This window comes from Tasmannia lanceolata, unplaced genomic scaffold (genome assembly GCF_043159265.1).
Source record: "Tasmannia lanceolata isolate RefF3 unplaced genomic scaffold, GAP_Taslan_0.1 ptg000018l, whole genome shotgun sequence".
Classification (NCBI taxonomy): domain Eukaryota; kingdom Viridiplantae; phylum Streptophyta; class Magnoliopsida; order Canellales; family Winteraceae; genus Tasmannia; species Tasmannia lanceolata.
In genome coordinates, this window is record NW_027518695.1 from 8,777,650 (window position 1) to 8,796,209 (window position 18,560).

General features: G+C 37.6%; 1 protein-coding gene across 1 annotated transcript; it reads right to left on the reverse strand.

Annotated features, from left to right (window-relative positions):
* Positions 1-1,681: 1,681 nt before the first annotated feature.
* LOC143850801 (transcription factor DIVARICATA-like) lies at positions 1,682-5,003 on the reverse strand. Its single transcript, XM_077360057.1, has 2 exons — positions 3,823-5,003; positions 1,682-2,950 (listed from the first exon to the last, which is right to left on the reverse strand). Exons 1-2 carry the CDS (start codon positions 4,212-4,214, stop codon positions 2,449-2,451), a joined length of 894 nt encoding a protein of 297 aa, XP_077216172.1. The 5' UTR covers positions 4,215-5,003; the 3' UTR covers positions 1,682-2,448.
* Positions 5,004-18,560: the final 13,557 nt, after the last annotated feature.

An 18,560-nucleotide genomic window follows, 5' to 3' on the forward strand; every position in this document is an offset into this window, starting at 1 on the left:
TTGTTTCCTTAGGGTTTTCGTTTCTTTGCTATAGAGAGATTTGGGTATGTATTGGAAAGGCGATTTTCTGAAAAGGACAGCCTTGATGTTGTTGGGACCAAATTCAACCCAAGTTGATTTACTAGCCATTTCAGCAGGTCAGCCCACCAATTGGTCAGTCACTAAAAGACAATTAATTTTACAAGTCATTTAATCGGAGAACAGATATAGTCAGCCATGAAAAGCAACTAATTTCAAGTCATTTCAGTAACTGCTACAAGTTAGTAAACTGTCGCAAGTACAATTTATCCAAATGGATAATCAAGTCAAAAGATCAATGCAGCATTTAATTATGAATAAGATTGTTGCTTAAGAAGGCTGGAAGAACATTAGAGTCCCAGGATAGTGTGATCACGTTGGAATAATCGCCCTCCACCATAAGCTGCTGGCTCCCAAAGTAATGCAGATAAAACCTCACCTAGTGAGAAGGGTCTGGACCACGGCTTCGTTAGAATCGCTCCGCTCAATCGGGCTAGAAAAAAGCAAGAAGCAACAACCCCATATGGTTCCTAAAAACTCCACCAATACCAGCAAGGCCATGATTTCCCAAAGGCGCACCATCGATCTCCACCAATACCAAACGTTCATCATTAACAAGTGGATTGACAGAACCAAGGGTAAAAAATAGAATATGCAAAAAGAAGGGAGAGACAAACAGAAAACAATACTGCTGATCTGACTTCGAACTTTCTTGTTCTATGTATTGCCTTAGTATATTCAATAATACATGTATTTGAGATCTGCCCCTATCCCAATATGCCTAGTGAAGAAAAGGTATCCAAGAGAAGGTTAATCATATGAATTAGGCTCGAGATTCGCAATCCGTAGAATTAGGCCAGCATTATCTTGGAGATCCGTGATCTTTGTCGGGCGATCAAAGGTTAATCATATGAAGCGTTCAGCTAATTCTGTGGCAGATAGATTAGCGAAAGAAGTATTACAAAGGGAAAATGAGTGGTTCTTAAGGATGTAATGGTGCAATCTGTATCACTTTGTACAGGGATGTTTGCTACTGTTTTACATTGTGTGGGACAACTTGTCCCCTATCCCTGTAAACAGTTTGCTGGTGTTAATAAAATTTTATTGTTACCTTTCAATAAAAAGGTATCCAAGAGAAGGATAGTGACGTCTGAGATGCTGAGCAAGTGGAACGAAAACTTGACCTCGACCATGGTTGGGTGGTCAAGCTCAGTCAACTAGGCCATGTTGGAGGAATAGACCTTGAAATGCTGAAAAGCACTAAGAAAAGTAGACAATCAAAAAAGAAATATAGAAATCAAAGAGAATGCTATGTGACTCAGCAAAGCTGAATGGGCATCAGATGATTTGGCCTCTCATCCAACTTGAGCTATTGTTATACTTTAGTCTAATGAATGCTCACAAAAGTGCAGAAACCAATTACATATATTAGGCCGCAGTTATCAGATTTGCACCATAATGCATTAAATGTTTGATCCATGCAAATTGACTAGTGGATCACTACTATTCTGCTCTTGGATTTGTGGGGCATGACACGAATTGAAAACTCTGAAGTGGAAACAGATGTAAAACTGCTGCCTTTGTGAATGATACAGGTTTCGACTTTGAAATATAGAATCAACGTAATTGTAACCAGTCAACTAAAATAGTTTAGTTGCACATGTGAAAAGGAAAGATAAAAAATATATATTCACACAAGTAGAAAGAACTAACACAAAGGTCTAGAGAGCCACGCCTGTTGAGAAATTCAAATACAAGTGATGATGTTTCAAACTAATATAAACAACTCATCAATAAGCCCTTTCATCCTTCTAATATCTCTTCTCTCTAACTCACCAGCCCAAAAAGGAAAGACCGAGCATTTCCAGGACCACAGTGCATACCCCAAGGTTAGTATCCACGACGCCAGAATTTCTCCAAGTTTGCAACCCAAACTTTTGTTCCCCAAGAGGACATGGAAGCTAAGCGTATGTTTTCATCTGCCTATTTAATCTTTCATCTCAAAGGAAAGTGTTTCTAAAGAATCAAATGCTGCGACTAAGTTTAGCCTCGTAGCCATTATACATTCAAGTCTTGAACCTTAAGATGGCGCAAAGTGCAAGATGCACCTGTGAAGCTCTGATAGAGCCTGCAGTAGCACATGACTATCATCTTCAAGCATATAATGACATCTTTGATCCTTGAAAACTCTCAAATTCCACATCAAATTGACTGAAAAACTTCAACATACGGAAACAATGCATTCCAAGATCTTCTCCATTCAGTCTCAAAGTTGAGAATTTGTAATTTGGAGCACAATACAATTCTACCCCCCTCTCGAAAGTCCACAAACTATGAACTACCTTGAGTCCCATCAACATATTCACATAATGGCCATGACAGAATCACAGAAAGAGCAACCTAACCATGAGAATTCAAAACATTGACATCCTATCCGTGAGGACGATGGTGTGCCGATTGCAAATGAAATACCATATTATGAGGTCCAACTTGAGATTCATGAAGAGTGCCTCGGTGAAAATTTTGCGCGTGCAATTTCATCCCATATGAAGTCATCCCATAAGGAGGTGGTATGACCTGGTTCCCATGCGTTTGAGATGCTGTTGGGCTGAAAACAAAAGCCCCTTCGTTAGGATGATTTGAATCAAAAAATACTGAGAAGTGGTCTGGTGTTTCTGGAGCACTGGACGAATCCGTCTGCATAGAAACAGTAGAAGATTGAGTTGGTGAAGTAGATCTGTTGTCTGCCAGATTGACGGTTGTGATGTCGTGTATGCTGGACCTTCTCTTATCTTTGCCCCCCGAACCCTGCCTAATGAAATACTTCTGAGCATGGCTAGCCACTTGAGTTGGAGTCCTTGAGACAACAAAATTACGAGAGATATTTCTCCAGTCCCCTTTACCATACTTTTTTAGACCCATCAAAAAAAGCCTGCAATTAATCACCAAAAATTCATGTTACTAAGAATCTCCCCCATTAGTTTTCACATATATGCATCAACAAGTAGCACAGCTCTTAAGCACAAAACAACCCATGTGGTAAGTGAAAATTCAATCATGACCATGAATTATCAACCTGAACAACTTGTGTAATTGACTGAACATAAACTCACCAAAATGGAGCTCATCAAATAAGCAGTAAACATTATTGATAATGAACCTGTGATATGTTCTGAAATACAAAACATCTTGGCATAAAGTAACTGTACAGGAATTTAATCACTTTCGTTTTTAGGAGATCAAATATCAACTTCACTAACGATAAGTTTGTGAAATTCAGATGGATAACATGATGCCTTTATCCTTATTTTCATTCTATTTGATCTTGTAGGTAACAAAGCTGGTTTGGACTTGAGATCTCAAATTCCCCAAACACCACCAATTTAGTGGGCTTGCCACAAAAATTAAACATTATTGATAATGAACCTATGATCTGTTCTCAAATACAAAACATCTTGGCACAAAAGAAACATACTGGAATTCACTCACTTTGCTTTTTGGAGATCTCATATCAACTTCACTAACAATCAGTTGGTGAAATTCAGATAGATAACATGATGCCTTTATTCTTATTTTCCTTCTATTTGTTTTGTAGGTAACTAAAAGCAATTACAGTTTTTCCATTGTAAAGGGAGTAGAATTCAATCCCTTTGTTTTTAGGAGATCTTATATCAACTTCACTAACAATCAGTTTGCAAAATTCAGATGGATAACATGATGTCTTTATCCTTGTTTTCTTTCTACTTGTTTTTGTAGGTAACTAAAAAACAAGTACCTTTTTTTCATGGTAAAGGGAGAAATTACCTGTGTTCATCTTCTGTCCATGGGACGCCTTTCTTCCTTTCCTGATCAGACCTAGACGACGGTCTCTTTCCACCAATGACATATGAAGGTTTGAACCCATCAAACCCGTGATTATTTACCCATTCCAGTGTAAAAGAAGAGGTCTTGTAACCTGGAATTGGGATCAACCCAGCTTCTATGTGGCTAACATCATCTTCCAAATTCTTGTAATGCTTGATCACATCCATTACGCTCTTCCCCGGGATCATTTCAGTCACCTTCTGCCATCGATCAGGAGTGTCCTTATCATAAACAGCAAGAGCATTCTCAAACAGCTTATTCTCTTCATGGGTCCAATTTGCATTTTTGTTATCTTCAAGAAACCAATTTGAGTTTGGTACCCACTTCATCATTTCAAAATCAGAGGCTAAGGAACATAGCTATACAATTGATGGGTTTCAATTACCTTGTTTCTAATCGAAAATTCTTAATTTGTTGTAGTTTGGTAATCGAAATTGCGCGAAAAGCTTCAAGAATTTCTGGTTGTTAAAGCAAGGAATATAAACGAGGGAGAAGTGGAGATGAAATTGAGTGAATATGAGGTTTTAAAGGCAAAACTGGTGATTAAATCAAGAACAACTTAGCAACGAATCAGAATACCTTTTCTGTGGAATCAACAGAGGAATCTTAAAAAGGCATACTTTTTTCTAAAATTGAAGAAAAAATTAAAAAGAGAGGAAAAAGAAGGTAAAAATCTGATCTTACCGCTCAGAAACCCTAGAACAGTCCATTAGATCTGAAATTACTCAAATAAAAATAGCTAAGAAGAAATTATGAACCTTTTGAGAGAGCTCTAGACCTTTTCCAAAATCAAACACAAAAACCCAGTAAATGAGAAATCGAAAACCTACAAGCAAAAAAAACACCTGAAAAGCCAAAACAACAAAATCCCACCAAGAACCCTGAATAAACAGAGGGAGAATCTAAAGATTAGAACAGGAAAAACCGCGAAAGAAACGATTTTTCTATTTCCTCTAGCAAGAGGAAAAAGAAAAAGACTGTTACAATAAAATAAAAAGGAAAGGTGGGTAATGAAGAGATGAATCTAAACTCTCCACCCCTTTTCTCTCTCTCCTTGGGATCTACAAATAGAGAGGGACTTAAAAGGTAGTGGCTTGGGATTGGGGCTTACGGAGTTTGTGCCCACTGCTACAGAAAAAAAAAAAAAAAAAAAAAAAGGCTCCTTTCCGTTATTTATTTCCACATATTGAAACTTTTGTTTTAGTTTCATAAACAAGTTGAATAGTAGATACAGTTCTTGCTTAGACTCTGTTTACATGATCATAAAGATGGTCAAATTAACATTTAAAATCTGGGTTAATTACTACATGAACTGGTTTAGTGAGTACTAAACTATGGAGGATCATTCTTTTGCAAAAGGATGGATCCAGGTTCCAGCAGAAGATGGTGGAGAGTAGCTTCTATTGTAAGCGTGGACCCACTTTTCAAACTTTGGCCATGGAACAAAAAGTAGTTTGATTGTTTGTTTCTAATAGGTCCCAAAAGCCTACCTGGTTTAGCTTAACTTAGTGTTACTTTTGAAAATTATGATTTTAATTACCCTTCCAACACTTTCTTACACTAAACATGAGAATAAAGAAGTATATACAAGTTTAACTTTTTGAAATTATAATCTTTTACTGGCAAAATAACCAATACCCCAAATCCCAAAACCCACAGCCAAAAATCCCAAAATCCCAGAACTCTGAATGCTAAAACCCCAAATCTCTTAACACCATAGTTATCAATACGTTTTGTTCGGCGTTTGTTTGTAACTGGGATGAGATGTTTCAATGTTTCATCTCTCTTGATATTTTGATTGAAAAAGATACAATCGATGTTTTTAATAGTTAAGAATTCAGAAAAAAAGTAAAAAAAATATAACAAACTCTAAATAATGAAATTTAACAAAAAAAAAAAGACACATGTTATTAGCTAAAACATCGAATGTATTGCGATAGATCAATAAAACTAAGAAAAATTAATCATACAAAATGCAAGTAATAACTATAAATACTAGAAATAAAAAAAATTGAATAATTCAAAATTCTCAAATATAGCATCTCGTCTCTCAAACATAAGTCATCTTCTAAGTTATCTTTTTTTAAGGGTTGTTATAAGCCGGATCATCATACTCAATTGAATAGTACCCCCAACAGCTCCATGAATATCATCAAGATTGACGTCAGCAGCAACGATAGTAGGTTATTCCACAAGTTGCCGGCCTAAATACTCTCCCATGAAAATAACAGGATCATCCTTTGTTATCCAATCCATCAAGACATCAAGGTTGTTTTCTCCCTCTGTAAATCACTGCGGTGAAAATTTGTGGAGACTAAAACTTTAATCTCACATTCGAAGTCGGGAAAGGTGGCGAAAGGTATATGATGTCTCTCTTACTGTCTACTTTATGAGCTTAAGGCTCATTTAGTGAGCCATAAGAAGGTGCAACGCACCATCCGCACACGTGCAGTGTGGTAGTGGATTATAGGGAGATAAGGCACATGTGGTGTTTTTTGACTCACTTTGATATTTGCACACAGTTGCAATGCGGGTTTAGGTGCCCTATTTTTTTCAGATTAAGATCTAGGATCATCGGAACGATTGGGTATGATCCTAATTAGTTATATCCGATGTGATCAAATGATGATCAGTAACGGTTAGATCGATCATCATAGGTTAAGTATCAAGCGCATACCAACATTCAAGCGTGATCATGAACATACATTCAAAGTCAATCGTGAACCACCTATCAAAAAACTGTTAGATCGGAGTCTAATGGTTGACTAACAGTCCTCTGATGAATATATAGACTTGCAAATGGGTGCAATCTAAAGTCGATCTAGATAGTAAAGGCATGATCTAACGACCCACAATTCAGCCTGCAGTGATCAACGGCGATCAGGAGTGCTTTTCCATACAAAAAGCTACCGACACGTCTATAAAAGACGAGCAATTCAGCTGTGAAAATTATAATACGAATACACATAGTAAAACTATATATGATTTCTAGAGCTTCCGAATGGCTTTCTCCTTCATTCTATTTTGCATTGGTTTTCTCTTTCGTTCTAGTTTCTCTGAACTAGTTTTTCCATAGGCTTGTAAATTTTGAGAATAATTAGGACCTATTATCGTCAAATTACATCAAGAAATATCAAGAAAAAAAGAAGTTTGTGGTAACCCAATGCACACCAAAAGGATAATTAGTTGGTAGTTGGGAATATTATCGTAAGAAAAATGAAGTTATAACGCGTTTTGAAGTAATATCATTCATCTAGCACCAACCCACTGCTGTAAAGGGAGCTATGACAACCAACCCACCAAGAGGTCACTCTATGATGTGACCAAGTGCTCTCTCTCTCTCTCTCTCGGAAAACTACACGCCTAGAACTTCCCACGTCTATGGTGAATGATTGCTGGGATTTGCCATTTTGCTTTTATCGTGTTTTCGATCTTAACCATAAAGTTAGGGAAGTAATATATTCGTCCCCTTTTCTTCCCCGAGCCACCCTCTCTATTCTATTTATGGCTACTTTTTTTACACTAAAGGGGTGGCCCGGGGAAGAAAATGGAGTGAATATATAATTTCCCTAATTAAATGGGGTTATTTTACTCATTTCATATCGACAAGTAATGGAACTCAGTGTTTACTGAGAAGAAGAAGATCAATTTTGCCCTAGACATGTTAAGGGCATGTTATGTGAATACCCATGCCAATTGGTGACTTAATAGTTAATAGTGCCTCTTTTTTAGAAGTTTCATTTAATAAGACAATTGTATGATAATATGAAGTGATATATTGGTACTTATTTTTTACTTGGGACAGCACCCTCTAGAGTATCTATGACTTCTCATTTCCCTTTGATGCCGTAATCCGAACGAAGGGACCCCTATTGAAGTTTGTCACATTTGGCCGCCCGTGACTGCTCGTAGTGATGGTTTAAAATTTTATTTATTTTGAAAAGAGAGATACCATTTTGGAAGTGTTTACTTAATATTATTACCTACCACTACTAAATGATTCAAGTATAAAATCCTAAACTTTAAACCCAAAACTCGAAAGGATATTGAGAATTTAGAGGTGGACGATAGTTTTTGTTTAGGCCATGTTTGGTAACAAGGAAAAATTATTCCATGGGCCCAGGTGTGTGAGGCTCGGAGAATAATCGAGAGGGAGAGAATTGAGTGGGTCGGAGTAGAGATATATAGTATCAAAAATCCCTAAAAACTAGTTAAAAGAAAATACCTGGTTAGAATTGTTCCAGTTTTCCAGTTTTTACGAGTGTTTCATGCTCCCCTCACTCTCACCCTCTCTGGTCTCCTGCCTGTCTCATAAATATTCCATGGGTTATTTTTCATGGTGGCTAAACATGGCCTTATTTGATGGGTTAAGGGCATTTTGGGATAAAAAAAATGATTTTAATTGCACTAAGAGGAGTATATGCTTTATAAGTGTGTGTCCATTATTGAAGGGGTATATGCTCTGTAAGTGTGTACCCATTATTGAGACATGACTATCTGTCTTATAGGTTGCTTTTCCGAGACGTTTAAATAATTTTACAACTGCTCTCATAAATCTTGATTAAAGTCTCCAAAAATTACATCAAAAGTTTAAAAGAGTTTGATAATCACTTTAGGAAAGAAGGTTCCTTTGTACTTAAGGCTTATTTAAGGGTTTGACACCTCTAATCTATATTAAGGTCAGGTAGGACTTGTGATCAAGAGAATTCTCACTTTGTCACTTGTAAGCACCTTATGACTCTATGGTTTATAACGCCTCCCATTGGTCGCTCTTTCTGGGCCCGCAAAGGTGGACCCGCTAAACGAACCAATGGGATGTGATATAAACCACTTAAGCGCAGATAACGTCCCTGCACTGCAGCGCGCAGGAACACTTTTCTCTATTTTAATTGGCATTTTGCTGTAATAAAAGAATACTCCATGGGGTTGGTGCTTTTTTTGTCTCCACGCCCTTCACAGTGGTAATGAATATTTATCTCATTTGCTTAGTATTGTTTATATGAAAAATAAATAAATAATTTCTTATTGTTAAAATAATCTTTAAAAAACAAATGGGTTGTGTTGGGTGTAAAAAATAATCATTTAAAAATAGAAGGCTTACCAATGGCATCTAACCTGCCCTGCAATCTCATTAATTGGTTGGCTCCCTTCTTTAAAAGAGATGATTATAAAATCAAGTAATTTAATCAACAATGTCTTGTAATTTGTCAAAGGAAAAGGAATTATTTTGTTGTTTTATTATAACAGGCAAATGATTACATCATTAGAATGTAAAATCTAGATTTAAAGATGCAGTTATCTTAAATTATTGTTATATATATATATATATATATATATATATATATATATATAGAGAGAGAGAGAGAGAGAGAGGTGTTCCTAAGCTATAGCTTATGTGAGAGAGAGAGAGAGAGAGAGAGAGAGAGAGAGAGAGAAGTGTTCCTAAGCTATAGCTTATCTAAGCTATAGCTTAGGAACACATGTGGCCCCACATTTTTTGAGGGATCTAAAGCATTCATTTGGAAGGCCCTTCCATGGATAGGGTGTGTACCAAAAATCAGCCCTATAGGATCATCCTAACCCAATCAAAGGTGGAGTGGAAAATGGACAAACAATGTGTGTTCATGTTTCTGCCCATTTTTTCTCTCAACAGATGGCAAGGTTAGGATGATCTTATAGGGCTGATTTTTGGTACACACCCTATCCATGGAAGGGCCTTCCAAATGAATGCTTTGGATCTCCCAAAAAATGTGGGGCCACATGTGTTTTTGAGCTATAGTTAAGATAAGTTTATCTAAGCTGAACACTTTCCTCACATATATATATATATATATATATATATATATATATATATATATGAGAGAACATTTCCTACACACTTGTGTAGGTAAGTTACCTACGCACTACCTTAAAATACAGTGGGGGCCCACATTGTTTGGGTGATCCAAACAATTCATTTGAATGGTCCTCACATAGATAGGGTGTCCACAAAAAATCAGATCCATAGGATCATCCCAACCCTACGATTTGTGGAGGTAAAATGGACGTGTATAAACCTTCACAAATTAGTCCATTTTTTGCCTTCATAGTTTGAATGATTAGGATGATCCTATGGATCTGATTTTTTGTGGACACCCTATCTATGTGAGGACCATTCAAATGAATTGTTTGGATCACCCAAACAATGTGGGCCCCCACTGTATTTTAAGGTAGTGCGTAGGTAACTTACCTACACAAGTGTGTAGGAAATGTTCTCTCTCTCTCTCTCTCTCTCTATATATATATATCAAATCCCATGTGTGTGTGTGTGGAGAGAGAGAGAGAGAGAGAGGAGTGCAAAACTGAAGGGCGCCCTTGAAAACAACAGCTGCAGGGAACCTCATTGGATCCATGTCAAGCAATTGTATATATATAAAATTGCTGATATGAAAAATGTAAAACTTATCCAATGGGAGCAGCCACCTCGTGAATGAAGACAAAATCTGTTGAGAAGTAGGACATTGAATTTAGGCTACTGATATTGGCACTACTATGTCTTAATAATTGCACAAGTCAGTTTGCCTTTTCTTTTTTAATCTGCTTCCAGAGAGCTTTTTGGGACCTTCTCTTTTTTAATTGGCTTCTGAGAGCTTTTTGGGAATGGTAAAAATCTCAGTTTGCCTTTTCTTTTTTAATCGGCTTCCAAGAGCTTTTTGGGAATGGTAATAATCTTCCATAGCTGTTTAAATAATAAAAGACAAGATGAATTAGTGCAATTACCTAATATAGTAGCCTAAATTTAAGGTCACTGCTTTTCAATTGAAAATAGAAAAGTTTTAGAAACATTTTTCCTGGAATCCAAACAGGGCCAGGTTTTTTAGAACTTCACCTAAAATTTCATTCCATAAATGATAAAACTAAGGTTTATTTCTTACTTTTCCTCATTAATATATATATGAGTTTTTTTATTTTGTTGACCCTCTATTTTTTAAGGGTAGGGCTCCCGTCATTGGAAATGGTGGTGACTAGATATAATAGGGTGGAAGAGACCCATTACTTTCCATAAATGGAAAGAATCTTTCGAAAGAGTCAGAAAGTCAAGACCTGTAGTTTGGGGCACTCTTTCCGTCTGTGTGTGCACAGACTCGCGTGTGCACGCATGCAAAGAACCACTCGGAAAAAACACAAAGCCAGAAGTCACACAACACATCTTAGGTCTTTGAGGGATTTGCTAGGGACTTTCTTTAGCGCTAATGCATGAGAGAGCAACCACCTCAGAGCTCAGATGGATTAAATTAATAAGATAAAATCCGATAAAAAAGTGAGCTTATGTCACTGCTCACTCATGTAACAGCCAGTCGCGAAATGCCTTTCTGCCAAAGTCCCTGTACCTTTAATTTTAAACCATAGAAATTCCACCCACTTCTATTCCAAGTGGGAGATTGTGGGTAGATTCAACTTCTGTTTAACTTGTGGGGTGTGAGTTTTTTATTTTCATTTTTTTAGAGCTATGTTCCTATATTTTCCTATTGCTATAAAATTTCATAACATTGAAACCATTTATATATATTTTACATTAACTTTTGACAAAAACTTTAAGAGTAGAAGAGTATTGCTTCTCTTAGGTTATGTTTGATGCAGTGGAATTGTGAGCTTAGAAAGCATAATTTTGCAAAAATCCGTCAAATTTCGATGTTTGATAGTGTATTAATTATAGAGCGGAAATGATGAGGAAATTCCTGGGCGTTGTGTGTTATGTGCCTAGATGGGTCCCACTATAGTAGAATAAATTAGTTGGATTTAGGATATGTCAAATCTTTAAAGATCTGTTTATTGGATTGCTTGTACGGTAAATTAGGCAAGTAGGGTGGATTAAGTAACTAGAATTAATTTGGATACTAGCCAAGATTAGATTAGTCTTTATTTAGTTATTTCCATTGTTGTTCTATATTTATCCCTTGAGTGTTTTATTTAAGCACTCATTTGCTTTTCTATAATGGAATGAAGAAATCATCTTAGAAATTGTTTTTTTTGCACAAAGGAGGATTGATCCTTCCCTCGAAGTGGATCAAGAGGTTGATCTTCCCTCTAAGAAGATCAATCACGTTACGAACCATTCGGTTCATAACATTGTGAAAATGCTACTACATTGATGTACTCTCTCTTTATTTCACTCTCTCTACGATTGGCAATATCACATGATCTTCTTCCTCTTCTGATTTTTAGTTTGTTTTAAAAAAAAAATTCTAGATATTTTTCTATTTTTCTTCTTCTTTCCCAATATTTAAGATTTTTCTATGAGGATAGAGTTGTTGTGCTCAAGTACAGAAACAGGGTGGGGCCCCATTTTGGGTGGGATCCATAGCATTCAGTTGATGGGCCCTTTCATGGGTAGGGTGCCCACCCCAAAAATCAGCTCCATTGGATCACCTTAAGGTGTCCATTTGTGGGGCAAAAAATGGACAGATTTGTGGACAAATAGTATCTGTCCATTTTTTGCCCCACAAATGGACACCCATTGGTGATCCAATGGAGCTGATTTTTGGTAGGCCACCCATCCATGATGGGGCCTTCCAAATGAATGGTTAGGATCACCCCCCAATGTCCCCATCCCACTGTTTCCGTGCTCGAGTGCAACAACCCTTTTCTCTTTCTCTATTTATTTTCCTTTTCTTCTTCCATAAATATTATGTTATTTTCTATTCTTTCTTCATCCTCCTCGTCTTCCTCTTCTTCCCGATAGATTTGACTATCATTTTAGTGACTTTTTTAAATAACCCTTTTTGTTTATGTCTCTAGTATTTTTTTTGAGCATTTTATGCTTTCCATGTACAAATTGGGATGATTAAAGGAGTGATAATTGTTTATGATATACCTATTTTTTGTTGTATTTGTTTTGTTATGCGATTTTCACTATCATGACATCGAAGGCTTTTCTTGGACTTAGCATCTTTTATCCTTTATCCTTAAATAAAAGTTATATATAAAAAACTGTTTTTTCAATTCAAAATTATTTAAATTTATTTAAAAATATAATCTATAGGTCCTACAATAATAGGAACGTCAAGACACGTATGATGGGTCTACAAAAATTAGCATGTAATTCATTGCTAGATGTAAATTAAGGAGATTTTATATGGTGCCCGAGCATGTGAAGTCAAGTGTAGGACTTCCTGCCAGTGGCGGAGCTAGGATTTTTGCATAAGCGGGGCAAGCTTATACATGCTTATACATAAGGGGGGCAGGCCTTCAAATTTTAAAGGGGGCTGGGCCCAATTGAGTTGGGCCTATTAAGGATTTGGCCCAACTCAACAGGGGCAACTGCCCCCTTATGCTACATGTAGCTCCGCCCCTTCTCCCTGCCCTTGGTATTTAATCCAACAGCAGACCACTTTTTAAGAGGTTGTTGTAGGATCAAATATCGAGGGCGGTACTTTTATCACACTGCCTACGCTGGACTTCGCGCTCAGGCACCATATAATTTCTCGTAAATTAAGATCTACTCCTTTTTCCTTCCTTGCTTTTTGGTCAATCAAATAGTAATTTTGATTTCTATCTTTCATATAAGACAATTAGAAAAAGAAAAGAGATGGTTTATAATTCGAGGGAAACAAGCCACCTGGAATAAGCACCATTCAAAAAGCGATGGTTTAAAAGAGACACTCGAATGCAATATAATCTTTGAAAACTATAAAAAAAATTAAAATCAGCCTCTAAAAAGGGATTTGCTAGGCGATTTTGCGGAAATATTCATTTAATTCATCCGATGTGGCTGTTCTATCCTACAAAAGTCCGCCGTGAAATGGCTTCCCATGAAAATCTGAGTAAAGCTCTGTTTCTTTCGACGTAAGTGGAAACACCAATTTTACGTTACAACACATTTGACCAGTGTTTGGGCTGACTTTAAACTTACTTGGGTTGGAGTTGAGCTTATTTCTCAAAGCCCGCGTCAAATTTGGGTTGTATATGGGTATATCTGGATACTGCTCAAGAAACCTGACCCCACCTCATCTCTATCTTTAAATTTGGTTAATTTTTCTTGATTATTCATGTTTAGCTTTCTTTATTTATGTTATGGTGATGTATAAATAATGTTTATTTTTTTTTGAAAAGGGTAAGCTGGGGTTAGGCAGACCCCGACCAGATATATTGAAAAAATGGAGATTACAAAGATAGAGCAAGAGCGCACCCAAGCCACAAGCGACCGGGAAACAAGAACAGACTAAGTGCAAAGCAGCACGGACAAAAACAAATCAAGAACAACGGCCAAAAACCAACAAGCAAGCAACAACTAAGTGAAACAGAATTTCAAAGCCCAACAGCAAACAGAGGGGACACGAACCCAAAAGCAAGAGGTCCAGACCCCACTTAGGACTTGTAAGATCCGGGGATGAGCCCTTTGAAGGGGATTCTTTGGCCTGGCAGAGAAGGGGGTGGTGGTAAAGCTTTTCCTTTCTTCTTTGAAATGGTTTGCCAAGATCCTCCCTCAGATGTGGAGGGAGAGGAGACAATGCCCTTACCTGGGTCTTCTTTTGAGAGGCATGCCAATGAATCCTTCCCATCAAAAACCTCTTCCGAATTTGCTAAGGACGCATAACTGTTAAGTTGGGCAAATTCTTCATTTCGAGCTGAAAGGATATTGTCTTTGAGAACTTTAGACCCAATCATAGGATCAGATACAGGAAGAGCTGGAATTATGGGACTACTCCGTACACCCTCAACAACTCTGGAAACAGGTCTCCATTCCTTCCTAGAATGGGTTGGAATGGAAACAGAGCAATCTTCCAAGCAATGACTAAAATCCCAACAATTTGTGCAAGCCTTCGGCTTCCAATCATAAATTATGGGTTGGATAATTTCTTTGGAGGAGGTTTTGAGAGTGATAGAGGATGGGAGGACTTGTTTAGCACTGATTTGAATGCACATTCTGGCGTAATTAAGCCGAGTAGCTTCTGCTGTTTGGGTATCCATGTACAGAGGTTTACCTATCAAACTAGCGATTCTACTTAGACAATGCTGGGACCAAAACTTTAGATGAAGCCCCGGGAGCCTTACCCAAATGGGAATGTCAGGAAGTTGCTTCTTATGCAAAGAGGAATCCGGATCCCACCTTTGAAGGATCAAGGGTCTGCCTCCATAATGTTGCCCAGCTTCTTCAAGTATTCGGGTGCAATCGGGTGCAGAAGAGAATTTGAATATGATAAAACCATGATCAAGGTAGTACATTTGTAGATTTCCGGAGATCTGCCATCTTCGCAAGAGAGATTCGCGAAGGGAAATGAAGAAGGGTCGTCTGCAAATAAAATACCCAACCAGACAATTCGCCCATTTAGCTTCAGTTTCCAGGGTCTCATCATCATTAAAATGAATCTTCAAATTTTCTTGTTCTTCGGCAGCAGGGGTGATGAGATCTAACTTTGTGGGCACAGTTCCTTGGTCATGGTTTGAGAACAATTTTTTCCATTGATTTGGGGTAGAACTGGGTGGCTTTAGAGTCAGATTCTTACTGTTTCCGGGAGCAAGAATGGAGTTCCTTGGATTCGGCGCAGAGATTGGAAGATCCCTGCTCTGATCGAAGTTAGAAGAAATCAAAGGGTAGGAGCTACTAGCTATGGGGTGGGAAGCAATTGGGTCTTTCAAGAGACCATCAGCGTCCAAAGGAAATGAAGAAACCGAGGCTCCAAAGGTGCTGTCAAGGAGCAGAGTGTCATTTCTATCCGTTGACAGCAGCTCTAGCTTCTGATCGGGAACAGCTGAAATGGGCCCAAGGGGATATGACGAACTAGGCTTGGGAGTAGAAGCTGAACTGACTTGGGGCTCTTTTGCATTTAATACGGATTTATCTTGCCCAGCAGGTAGTGAGGCTGCAGGTGTACTGTGCAGGCATGGCCCACTAGCATGATGCACACAAGAGGGAGCACGACCCTTTGCTTCTTTTCCCAAGGAAAGGAGGTAGCTGGCCTTTCCATCTTTTCCTCCCAAGACTTTTAATGCAGACAAGTCAATATTGGGGGCTGCATTGAATGGAGGAGAGGGCGTGCAGGTGACAAGAGAGGGAAAGCACTGCTCCATCTTCCCATCAGCAGTAACCAAAAACTGCTGGTTTTCCAGGATGGCGGTTTCGCGATCTTCTTCTGAAGATGGATTTTCAGAGTGCTGAATGCAGAATTCATCTTCAGAAATGGAAGATTTGGTTCTCCCCAGGAGATGCTTCAAACGGTCATCGAAAGAGGCGAAAATGTCTTCTCCATCTTCAATGAGCTGCTTAATATGGGATTTCGCCAATTTCCTTGACTTTTTCGCACCTTTCTTTTTCTTAGTTGAGGAGGAAGACAGATGAATCTCCTTATCAACAGCTTTTAAAAATTGCATTTTCTCATGAACTGACGCTTGAATGCAATTAAGCTCCCCATTAGAAATTTGGGTACTAAGCTTTTGAAGAGACCTAGATGGGGAGGGCGTGTAGTCAATTTTGAGCTTTACCAGTTGAGGAAGGTCAGATTTGGAGGAGCTGCATAACTGTGCCAACGCCCCATCAGAGTTGATTTTCATGGCCCCGCCCTTTTCCTGAACAAGATGTATAAATAATGTTTATTACCATTATATGATTATTTATTTTATTAAATATATTGTTATGTAATGAAGTAGACTGTAATTACAAGAAAAAATACCCTAAGTTCTTACCTAAGCCCCTCCAAATGAACAACAAGATCAAGTGGTCATATATTTAATTTAAAAGAATCAATGATGACTTATTTAATTAGATCTATTCATAAATTTTTTATTTTAGCACAAAGTTTGATATTTGCAAGATACATTCGCTCTTTTATACTCATTACTTTTTTTTAGAGGCGTTTGCGAAAGAAGATATATATGATGGTGGATGATGAGAATATGATGGTGATTGATAATGAGATTGCTTCAAGGTGTGTTGTAATGTCGCTTTTCTGAAGACAATATTCGTCTTGTCTTGTTGGTATGCAATGGGTTAACACGAACTTGCCTCCGAGATACAATGAAGTCCGGTCTTTCACCTGTTTACTATTGACACGAGATGCACTAACGACAATAGATTGGAACTACCCTTGAATTTGGTAAGCCAGATGTGAAATCTAGTTTCAATTTCTACATAAAACAGAAACTAAATTGAAAAGGGAAACTAACATAAAAAGAACGAAGGGAAAAAAAGCCCTCCTAAAACTCTAGAAATCACAGTTTTAATCTATATTTCAGTATTGTGTCTTTCAAAGTGGGTTATTGGCCTTTTAATAGACCACACATATGAGCCTTATGTTCATAAAGTAGAACCTAAAGGTGAGAGACGCTTCATATAGCCCTCTCCACCTCTTCAAACCATCCAATGTCGGACTAAATATCTCCACAAGCATGTTACAAAATAAACTCATTTTCAAAAGTAAAAGCATGTTATTTATTTCTTGGGTATTGCGGGTATCAGACATGTTTTAAAATTTTGTCTTGGGATGGATTCTCCTGTGCCCAACTTGTGTTTGGGCTGGAATCTCTAGGTTCGGGTTTAAAATGTTAGACATGGACTTTACTCAGGTATACCCCTACTCGAGTAAACCCAGCCCAACCAATTTTAAGGGCGTGTCGTCCTAGCCGCAATCTAATTAATAGCTATAACAAAATTTACCGTTTGGAAGTTATCTTATGGCTGTACAAAAACCTACATGGTACTTTGGTTCGCTTATATACAGTACAGATATATGATTAATCATAATTAAAAGTTTTATATTATTTAAATTTATGTTAAATATATGTTACATGAGGAAGTCTAAACTGAAGGGAGTCCTTGCAAAAAAGAGGTGAAAGGGCTCCCTCATTGGCTGCACATCACCTTTCTGGGTCTCACACACAATAGTTGTGATGTGGAATGAGGATGGAGACCAAGTGTTATGGATGGAACTTTCCGTTTAAAAAATTACGGATTCAACTACAAATGGGCCCCAAATGATTGCTTGAATGTGATCAAGTCCAATCGTATCAGCCATGTGAAATTAGTCACAATTGATTAGAAAACATAAATCTAGGTTATGCAATTAAAATTTAAATTGCACCCTCGACAGGCAGGTGCAATCTTTCCTTTTTCTTTCTAGTTTATCTTAGACAGAGAAGAATGAGTATATGATAAATTGTTTCAATAACAATTCATCTATACGTCATAGATTAGAATTTTAAAATTGAAAATCACATGAAAATAGTAGGCAGTCTACATTCAATGGGCAAAGAGATGAGTGCTTGCCGTCCAACAGCTCTACAGCCCTACATTTTGATCAATATGAGACTGGTGGGCCCTACCTTACCCATAAAATGGATGATCCTGACCTTTGATCTGCTGATTTTGACCATTGATCTTTGCATGGCTTGATTAAGCAGATGGATGCTCAATTTAGGAATGTTACCAATGCCCACCATACATGTGACCAACTGGATCAAAGGGCCCAATTACTATACCTGCCCAACTCCGTTTACAAACCTCTGAAATGATAGCTAAAAGTTGTTGGAAATTAAAAAAAAAAAAACACACACACACAATTACAGAGAGTTCTGAAACATTCCTTGAGTTCTGAAGCAATCCTCTTAATGCTTTCCATTAGTTTATTTCCTAGCCATTTCTCCTGTTTCTCTCCTGAAAATTATTATTCTTGTCATCGAGTTTTTATATGGTGGTGCCAGAC

Excerpts from the sequence above, each read along its gene's own strand:
- LOC143850801 (XM_077360057.1), bottom strand. The coding sequence starts at position 4,214 with ATGATGAAGTGGGTACCAAACTCAAATTGGTTTCTTGAAGATAACAAA. Across the intron at positions 2,951-3,822 it reads TGGACAGAAGATGAACACAG|GCTTTTTTTGATGGGTCTAA; the intron begins GTAATTTCTCCC and ends GATTAATTGCAG.